General features: G+C 34.6%; 2 protein-coding genes across 2 annotated transcripts; one reads left to right on the top strand and one right to left on the bottom strand.

Annotated features, from left to right (window-relative positions):
* Window positions 1–37: 37 nt before the first annotated feature.
* On the bottom strand, window positions 38–4,321 carry LOC105459499 (116 kDa U5 small nuclear ribonucleoprotein component). The gene is made up of 7 exons (XM_011705597.1): window positions 3,708–4,321; window positions 3,290–3,561; window positions 2,519–3,210; window positions 2,209–2,438; window positions 1,234–1,952; window positions 728–1,008; window positions 38–628 (listed from the first exon to the last, which is right to left on the bottom strand). The coding sequence occupies exons 1-7, from the start codon at window positions 3,951–3,953 to the stop codon at window positions 123–125; spliced, it is 2,946 nt and encodes a 981-aa protein (XP_011703899.1). The 5' UTR covers window positions 3,954–4,321; the 3' UTR covers window positions 38–122.
* A 412-nt stretch (window positions 4,322–4,733) lies between these two features.
* LOC105459498 (ras-related protein M-Ras-like) lies at window positions 4,734–6,258 on the top strand. The gene is made up of 4 exons (XM_011705596.1): window positions 4,734–4,832; window positions 5,112–5,436; window positions 5,621–5,937; window positions 6,018–6,258. The coding sequence occupies exons 2-4, from the start codon at window positions 5,247–5,249 to the stop codon at window positions 6,105–6,107; spliced, it is 597 nt and encodes a 198-aa protein (XP_011703898.1). The 5' UTR covers window positions 4,734–4,832; window positions 5,112–5,246; the 3' UTR covers window positions 6,108–6,258.
* The last annotated feature ends 3,986 nt before the right edge of the window (window positions 6,259–10,244 follow it).

Here is a 10,244-nt window from a genome sequence, read left to right as displayed (position 1 = left end):
GCGGAATTAACATTTGAAATAGTGCGACAGGCATACATCTTTCCTTAGTAAAAAAATTTTAATGTTCGATAATGTATTTTACCCTTATAACGATTCTTTGTGTGTGGTATATTTTTATTAAATTAGAGAGGATAATTCAGCAATACATCCTGCCGAGCCAACTCGAGCAACATAGGATCGTCGAAGAACTTGTTGATGGATACATCCTCGGACAGTCCCTTGCGTCTTCGCGTTTTCAGCATAAATTCTCTAGCCAGGTGGGTGGCCGGCTGCGGTTCTAATGGTCTGATGGTGATGCTCTTGTCCAGAGGATCCCCGGGCACGATTTGCCAATGGTGAAAAACGGATAGGCAAAACGCTTGACCTTGGGTATGCGTACGTAGATCTGTCTCGAAGCCAAAGCTGTCGATCGCTGGTATGAAGGCCTTGATCGTGTACAACGGACTGCCCGGGACTGGGGCGTCCTGCGTCACGTGACCTCGTCGTTTCGCCAAAACGGTGTAAACGGCAGACACGCAGTCCGCGGGCGCTTGTACTTCGACGAATAGATACGGCTCCATCAGTCGCGGGGTCGCCATGAGGAAAGCAGAATATGCGACACGTCGAGCAGTGGGAATGATTTGGCCACCTGTAGGCGTGAAATCAAATATGTGTGTGCGTGCATATATATATATACATATATATGCGGATTATAATACTGCGATATATTTTATATGTTAGAAATTACCTCCTCTGTGCAATGGTTCTTGTGCAATGACTGCATCAAGAATTTTGAACTTGACATTCCGAATCGGCTCTTCGCACAACGGACCTTCGCGAGTTCCCCATTGGAAGCCTTGAATGATAGCATCGCGGGCGCTGTTCAATAATGTTTTATCCACTTCGGAAGGCAGAGTGTCGTCCACTAAAATGTTAGGTCCCGTAGAGTCAGGGCCGAATGCCCATATGCTTCGTGCTGCTAATAAATCCCAATCGTATTTTGTTTGGAAAAACTCTCCCAGTTTCTTTCTGAAAAAAAAAAAAAAAAAAAAAAAAAATTCCAATGTTGTATATATTAATTATATATTACTTTTTAGTATTTGAATATTTTCGCTAATAAAAGTATTGACACAAAATTATAAAAAAAAAAAAGTTTAGAATGTTACGGGTCTTTTTGCTAATTTTTGGGCATAATGTTAAATATAATAATGTAAAGTATATTCGAGCATATTCACTTTCTATGTGATTACTTACTTGTTCCATGTAATACGAACGTGTTCGGCTTCTATGTCTTCGGCGAGACCTCTTTCAAGCGGTTCCGCTATCATCGTCAATTTATTTCGTTTATTCGGTGTTTCGGCGAAGCATTTGAGGGAACTGGTCTCCACGACGGTTTCTGCGAAAGCGACCACCGGATCGGCCACTTTTATATCGATTTCGGAATACATGCGACGCAGATCGTGCATCGCACAATCGAGATAAAGCTCGCCGGTTCCCAGTACGACATGCTCGCCGCTTTCCTCCACTCGCGTGCCCAGTAGCGGATAGCTCTTATTTACCTTTCGCAAACCGTCCAACATCTTCGGCAATTCGGATGGATTGACCGGTTCGACAGCAATTTTGATAACACTCTGAGTATTGAACTTAAGTGGCCGAAAGATGTGCAGTTCCTCCGAGTTGTTGAGATCCGTGATGGTGCTAGTCTTTACGATCGGCCGATCAATACCCTCTATGAGGACCCAATTGCCCGCGGGCACGCGACTCAATTCGATCGAGTAACGCGCCTCGCTAATCCACAATCTGCCCACCGTGAGAACGCGCGAATCCTCTTCGTCTGTACGTGAATATGCTTCACCTAATACGCGAACGCGTTGTCCTGCTTCCAATGTACCGGACATTACTCTGCCAAGAACTACAAATAGGGTGCAATCTTCGGTTGGATACATCTTTGTACTGTGGATCATCAATCTTCCCTACAAGAAAAAAAAAACATAAATATATTTATAATACATAATACATAATATTAAAATAAATGAAGTTTGTAATATCAAAAAGAATTTCTAAGCCTTGATGTGGTGATTTAGCATAAAACTAATTAATAGAAAAAGTTTAAGTTTTCTTCAATCGTTCTCATTAATGAAACATCCTCATTACAATTGATACTATTGATATAATTATATTAATTAAATTAATTAGTAATGATTATGATGCTGAAATTAAAATACTAACATCGGGATCGCAATTGATCATATCCTGTGCGAGAGGTGAATCCATCGGACCCGTATAGACGTGCTGTACTTTAACGGAAGCATGCGCTTGCGGGCTAGGTACATGAGCGACACACATATCCACTAATCCGCACATATCTCCTAAGAATCGCGTGCAGACAAGTCTAAGCAACGGTCTTATATTCATCTTCATCTCCTCGGATGTTAATCGTATACCAAGTTCGTCCAGAACTGCACACAAAACATTACACGTATATAATATCTGTCGTAATAATTTTAAGTTACAGAAAAAAGAAACAAATGAGATTTACCATCAGGTAACGTTGTGTCTACATCACCAACGACTTGCGCGAATATCTTGTACAGAGGTTCCAGAATGAATTCAATGAAACTTCGCTGCGCGGTATTATGAGGCGGTTTCTTAGTGAACTTCCGTGTTTTAGGGTTGAAATAAATATCGCCCCAGAGACGCTTGGCAAATTCGTTGGCATTGAGTCCAGGATAGTTTCTGGCATAGAGGGCGGCGAATGATTTCAAGGTGAAGCACACATTGTACTCGGAACTAGCGAAACAAACATTTCCCACGGCGGGCGAAACGAAGCCGGGATTCTCAGTGTCCGACGAATACAATGCTATTAGCCCGTTGATCTCTTCAATAATATGCCGCAGTTTGTAGTAGGCATCCAAGGGTGGTAGTTTTAATTCCAATACCAAACGATCTATCTTGTTTATGCAAACCGTTAAAGCGAGCTTTTCTTGAATCGCGTGCTTCAGCAGACGCTCGGTGTTCAGCATCACACCCTCCGCCGCGTCAACGATTAATATCGCGCCATCGGACAGTCGGATCGCAGCTGTCGCTTCGTCAGAGAAATTTACATGGCCCGGTGTGTCAAATATATTTAAAAGATATGATTTAGATTTAACATCCTGTAGCAAGAGAGTAACAGGAGTAGCTTTTGTGGAGACGCCTCTTTGTTGCTCGGTAAATAATGTATCCGTATATCTGGCAACATATAAATAAAAATTACATTTTTCTAAACGATCAGTTTAATAAATAAAAATTATGTTGCTGATAGCGATACCTCAACGGTTTCTCATCGGTTATACTGTGTAAATAAGGATGTGTCTGTTGCACCAAACAATCGACCAAGGTAGTTTTGCCATGATGAAGATGTCCCAGCAAAACCACATTTCTAATAAGATGTGGCGCATCCATCATATCTGCTAAAAATTCAATGCTATATGTAGTTTCAGGTAGCTGTTGCTGTTTTATTTGGAACTTTGCTTTTCTAGTAGGTGCTATCAGTGGTTTATCTAACGGTTGAGCATCTTCTTCTTGCACAAGCGTTTCGACCTAAAAACATTTATATGACAAATATAAATATATCTAGCGAATCATAAAATATAACTATCTACGTTGTAACTATATATTGAGAGTTATATCAAAACATTTATTAATTTAATGGAATTGTAACAATTAATTAGTAGCGTCGGTTATACCTCAGGTCCATACACCTCCAACGCGCTGGGATAATATCGTTTGTCTTCGTGCAACACAACTGCCATAGAAGATCCTTGTTCCACTTGTTCTCGTGACTCATCCTTGTCTTCTTCCATTTCTTCATCGGATCGTTCTCTGTCCTCGGTGTCATCGCCAACATTGCCATACTCATTTTCATCTTCGCTCTCCGATGCCAGATCAGGACCAATATAATTTCCAAACTCATCGTACAGATCCGCATCCATTTTGATATTTGTTTAAATTTACAATTATTGCAGTAGTTAAGGAAGAATAATTTCCGCAATATCTGATTCAAATTTGTTTCTTCGTTTTGATTTTTACAAAAAAATTCTATTAATTATATTTTATTATTTTCACTAATAGAATGACATAACCTAATTTGAAATCATGTACTTCGGTACAAACGCACATTTGGTATACACACTTACATGTGTATCACTTATTATATTTTATATTAGTATTATTGACATACGCATTTGTAAAGTAATTCGAACATTAATATATTCAATTATACACGTTTTATTTCACCCGGCATAACAGATACACGCTCGTATACATTCAATCATGCAAAATACTAAAATTGGACTCGCGTATTGCCAACTGAAAGATTTTAATCTTGGAGAAATTACTAAAAGTAACTGAAACAACAAATTCAATATTTTTTTTATGTTTAATGTATCAGAAATATATTTAATATTACGATGTAGTTGCACGATGAAATATATATCTAAGCAATGATATTTTGAGTGATTTAAACATAAAGCTGAGAATATGTCCAAGTCACTGGACAAATGTCGGTAAAGCTGGTATTACCTACTGTCGCATACTCAAAGAGTACTGCAGCGCGCCGCTTCGCGTTGATGACGCTCGCGCTCGAGCCACCCGAGCGGTGCGCTGTGACGCGTGAATACGAGAGTGTGTGCACGTATATGTGGATTTTGCCTGGCTACATACAGCGCGTATACACGCGCGTGCATGCATACAAGCGCGCCCGCCCGCGCGCGCGCGCGTGTGGCTATATTTGCGCACGACACTTGCGGACTGACAGCTGACAGCTGCCAGCACGAGTAGTAGGAGCAAGCGGGAGCGGCGGATCATGTAAGGTGAGTTTCATTACGAGCATTCAATGCTGCGTGGCATAATCGTATCTCTTTATCGTTCGCGTACGTATCTTAAAACTTGTGCGCGTCTCTCGATGAAGATACCAGGCTCACGACTTTGGCGCATCCGTGTTTTACCGCAATTTCTCGGCTCCCGACTTTTACGCGTGAATAACGACGCGCGAGCGCATTTCTTGCGATATCGGATAATAATCCGTGTATTTTTATCGTTGGACATTCCCGCGCGGATTCTCTAACGAGTTTTACGGCCACTCGTTACAGGCTTTTCCGAGTCGAAAACGAAGCAACTCGTCGTTCTACGAGTGGTTGCACTGCCAAACGGATACGTTAGAAGAGCTTGGCAGGATAGGCAAACGCAGGAGCGGGCGAAAAAGGAGTAGACGATCCAAAGGCGGAATGACACGTCCTCCAAACAATGACAACCTTATGACCTTTAAACTGGTCGTTGTTGGAGATGGAGGCGTTGGCAAGAGCGCTCTTACGATACAGTTCTTTCAGAAGCTGTTCGTTGCAGACTATGATCCAACTATCGAGGATAGTTATATTCAGCATACGGAGGTGGACAAACAATGGTGTATCTTGGATGGTAAGTGCTTTTATATTTTGTAAGAATTTATTTTTTTCTCCACCAATGTTGAATTATTTTCATATATCTTAAAATTTTACACCTCTCTAATAACAAAGATTTATTAAGAAATTTATATAGTAATGAAATATAGAATATTGAGAAAGCTTTTCTAATGAGTACTTGTATATGTTTATTGTTGCAGTGTTAGATACAGCTGGTCAGGAAGAATTTAGTGCTATGCGTGAACAATACATGCGGAAAGGTGATGGATTTCTTTTAGTATTTTCTGTGACCGACAAACAATCGTATCAAAACATTGTCAATTTTCATACTCAAATTCTACGAGTAAAAGATAGAGATGCTTATCCTATGTTACTGGTGGCGAATAAAATCGATTTGATACATATGAGAAAAGTCTCAGAGGAGCAGGGAAAAGAATTGGCTGTTCGCTTGGGCATACCTTATATTGAAACTTCTGCTAAAGATCCACCGCTAAATGTAGACGAGGCATTTCATGAGGTAGAAATAATAAAATATATGATTATTAATTTCCGTTTATATTATTTAAGCAGTGTAAAGATTTGCAATATTTGTTTAAGGTTGTTCGTCTCATCAGAGAGCAACCTCCGTCCGAATTGGAGAAAAATAGAAAAAAGCGACGACTTTCGAAAAAGTGCAACATTTTATAAGTTCTGAAGACAAGCTAAAACACATGCAAGAACCAAGGACCATGATGCTGCATCACAATCGTGCAATACATGCTTCCAAGAGAGTATGTCCTTGGGGTTTAGGAAATCCATCGGAAAGGGTAACTCTTTTGTTCTCCAGTATAGGTATCTATGACTATTTTTCCATTTTTTTTGTTCTTTATTATACCATAGCGTTGACGAGCGCTATGGAGTATCTTTTTCTTCCTACCCTGTGTATATAATATTTATGAAAAGTAGATATCATAGAAGGCGTGCCAATGAAAAACAAAAAGGCTTCGATGCCAATGCGAAAATAAAATTAGATTCTTTAAATCTAATTTAGGGTTAATTTATTATGATATTTGTAGCAAAAAGTATAATAAGCGTTGGAGACATTGACTGTCTATTCTCTGCATGATAAATTGAGACCACATCTCTATCCATGTGTGCGTGTACACAGCAAATTTTCTACCATCGAAAATAATATATATATATGAAATTGAGCGTTTTTTATTGCACAATGCATAATATTACAAATTTTTTACTTCTTCGCGTATAAGAGAAGTCCTTGTCATAAAATGACTACAATCGTTTCGTCGATATCGAGCTCATCTTTGAAATAGCTGTTATAGCTTTTAAGTGATTTTTTTCATTACAATGTTGTTTTCCTTTTCTTTTATAGTTGAGATATTCTCCTCACGATAAACTTTATCAAACCTTTTCTAAAATTGAGCACATTAAATGTGTATCTTTTCATGACTTGAATCTTCCCGTTTTTCTATGATAGGAATCTAATTATGACAATTGATTATTAATTATTTGCGTAATTAATAAAAATGAAGCAGTATTGTATTGTACATTATTTCATTTTTAACGTGTTACAAAATTAAAAATTAAATACTATAATAGAGAATTTGATACCAAAATGGTCAATAGATAGGAAAATCTTTAAATACGTTAGAAAACAGTTTAAATCGTCTATAAATTATCTTTTATAGACGTTTTTAATTAACGAGATTATATTATTAATTTATTTATTGTTAATTATTTCATGATGTTATATTGTAAATATCACCTGGAGTTTTCATTTTTATATTAACAAAGATTTTTGTTTTTATTGATATAAAGATTAATTAGTTGTTGATATTTAATATAAATAAATTATTGTGAATCTAAATATAAGAGATAAAGTATTTAATGTAAGGCAATCTTGCCATTGCTAATAACTACTTACTTTCGTATATACATGGAGGTCTGATGTACAAACTCATGATATTATGTTGATAAGACTGTCTTCAGTTTATACAATAAAATTGTAATGAAAAAGTGAAGGCACAAATGTAGCACAAATAATTTCAATTATTATATCTCAGCAAATATTATTTTCTGTTAACTCTATCAATTTTATATTAAATTGCCTGAAGGAAACATTTAATTATAATAAAATTTTAAACTATAAGAATTATTTTTTTTTGCTTTATTTATATATATGAATATTGTTGTATCTGTTATATATTTGATATCTTTTGTATATATCGTTTTTGTAATATAAAAGAAATTGATTTGTATTTAGCAATATTAAGACTGATGCATTTTTATTTGTTAAAATTGATAGAGATATTTAATTTGGAAGATGGCATTATTATATTAATCACTTTTTCGTTATGTTATTTATTACTAGAAAAAAAATATATATGTATATATACATATATTTATAATTGTTTGTTATCATTAATTGTTATCATTGATAGAATAGCTTGGATGCCAAATAATAAATTGTGGTGTTCACTTAATGAATTTAAAAATTCTTGTTGTGCTTATGTACCAAGAATGTTTAAATATCATCTTTAATTACCTCATTTTCAATTGCTCATACATGGATTAGATGCGTAGATGGTGTTGAATTCTATTTATGACTGTTTGAATAATTTATTATTTATTTTTAATAAATCTATTTTACGCTTTTTAAATTTCCACTAATGCGTATATCAGATCTTTCTATATACCAAAAGAATAATACCATGGCCTACATTAGTGTTTAAATGTAAAAGAAAATCTGTATTAGTTTATATATTTAAGAAAGCACGTCTACGTGTGTGTGTGCGTTTATATAAGCTAAAGATTGATGTTATATGTTGAAATGACTCTCAATATAAATTATTTCTCATGCTTGTGAAAAATTTCGACGTTACGGTCTTTTACACTTGTCTCGCGTCTTATCGCGCAGATCGCGCATATATAATCTTAATCTAATCTAATTTCTTATTGCGAAGAGATTAAGAGACTTTGTGTCACATTTTTTTTTACATACCTTGCAATTACATTAATATAAATTATTTTCGTTAGTGTTGCGATACAATTGAACTCATATAACTCTGTTCTGATATAAAATTATAAATTTTCGACTCATTTTATCTACATATAACACTATAGGTCTCTTTTCTCTTATGGATGGATATGCGATATTCGCAGTATTATCATTATTATGATTAAATAATACGCACAAGATCATAACACGTAAGAAGTCTGTTAGTATGCAAAATCTCATTATTATTCAAACGTATAATTTGATCGATATATTATCTACATATTTTTTTGAGTATTACACACTTTATAAATCTCTGTCATTGCTTAAGTATCGCGATCTACGAGAGTGCCATAAAAGAATGATATTAGGTATAATTAATATTGATTTTACGCGTAACACTGTTTTCCATCGTAATCATTTTATTTAGAAAGCATAAAAATGTTTGAAACTGCAGTTTAATTAAAGAATTATTTTGATAATTATTTCACACATACAAATATCTGACATTTTTTTTAAATTTAGGTAATAAATATGTACGTTCTTAATTTTATTTAATAATGTACAAAAAATTATTCAAAAAATGATCTTTTAATTATTTAAATCACTGCAGTATTTACGATTGATTATAAATATATGTGGTTTATTATTTACTGATAAACGCTTTGTCTAAAACTGTTTGGACGCAAAACTGTTTGAACTGAACGTAAAAATATATAGAGGATAGCCCAATTTTAAATAACATATTTTAATTTAATCGAAATTATGAATCCTAGAAAAAAATTTTACATAAAATTTGTAATAACTTATTTGCTTTCAAAAGTTTATAAATCTTTATTTGATTTTTCATTAAATGTATAATGTCAGTGAAATATAATAATGCGTTATTTAAAAATCGAGCCGATTTTATATTTATAAATATGTATTTATTTATATTTAATATATTGTAATATGTGTAATATGTATTCTTGAGATTAAAAACAGGGAATGTTATTGCGAATGTATATGTATCTCTTATATGTATAATATCATTTTAAGTAAAGTAAAAAAAGAACTTGTAATCCTCGGAAACTTTTACAGCCCTGTTGTGCAAAACATTGTATATTTTATGATTCTTGAATCACGAATGCACAAAAAACTCATCTTCATTCTCACGACCGTGAGAATATTTCAGTCGTTATTCTTGCAACGGAAAACGGTTGTTAAAGTAAAGGCGTTTAATCAGTATATCGAAAAAAGTTTTAGATACCTACTCAGGTTTTAGTTTCTCGAATACTCACGTGTCATACGATGTATAATAAGAGTACGTCGTTTTATATCGCCGTCCATGGAAAAATGTATAAAGACAAAGAACGTGCTGAGTTTTATCCAGACGTGGGCGGATGTGGCCACGCGTATGAGCGAGGTCACAAAAGTAGACATTTGAAAGCTCGATACATATTTATAACAATAGAAACGCGATTCAGGTATACTTGAGCATACACGTGAACATGTATATACTTATACATATGATAAATGAAAAAAACACAAGGGATTATGTAAACTGTAATTAAGGCTGTTTTTTTATCGATAATCGAGCATCTATAAAATGTAAAATTATTTTGGCAATTATATGTAATATTTATTTTATATGGAAATGTTTTACTTTACGATATACATACTCCAAAATGTTATCTGAACATATTTATTTGACGAACTTGTAATTTAACTGTCCGTTAAGTAGAATATATTAATTGATAATCGATTGAATAAAGTTATTAGCAAAAAAATTCTTGTAAGAAAATAGTATGTATCGACGAAAATATTTCTGTATATCTCGCAGTTCATATTTG

Source organism: Wasmannia auropunctata, unplaced genomic scaffold (genome assembly GCF_000956235.1).
Source record: "Wasmannia auropunctata unplaced genomic scaffold, wasmannia.A_1.0 LD334186.1, whole genome shotgun sequence".
Classification (NCBI taxonomy): Eukaryota; Metazoa; Arthropoda; class Insecta; order Hymenoptera; family Formicidae; genus Wasmannia; species Wasmannia auropunctata.
The sequence above is the reverse complement of the archived record's forward strand: the minus strand, read 5'-3'. Positions and strand labels throughout refer to the sequence as shown.

Coding starts and splice junctions, on each gene's coding strand:
- LOC105459499 (XM_011705597.1), bottom strand. CDS start 3,953: ATGGATGCGGATCTGTACGATGAGTTTGGAAATTATATTGGTCCTGAT. Junction 3,562..3,707: donor TGGAGGTGTATGGACCTGAG/GTATAACCGACG, acceptor AAATGTTTTTAG/GTCGAAACGCTTGTGCAAGA. Junction 2,439..2,518: donor AGACACAACGTTACCTGATG/GTAAATCTCATT, acceptor TTTTGTGTGCAG/TTCTGGACGAACTTGGTATA.
- LOC105459498 (XM_011705596.1), top strand. CDS start 5,247: ATGACACGTCCTCCAAACAATGACAACCTTATGACCTTTAAACTGGTC. Junction 5,437..5,620: donor ACAATGGTGTATCTTGGATG/GTAAGTGCTTTT, acceptor TTATTGTTGCAG/TGTTAGATACAGCTGGTCAG. Junction 5,938..6,017: donor TAGACGAGGCATTTCATGAG/GTAGAAATAATA, acceptor TATTTGTTTAAG/GTTGTTCGTCTCATCAGAGA.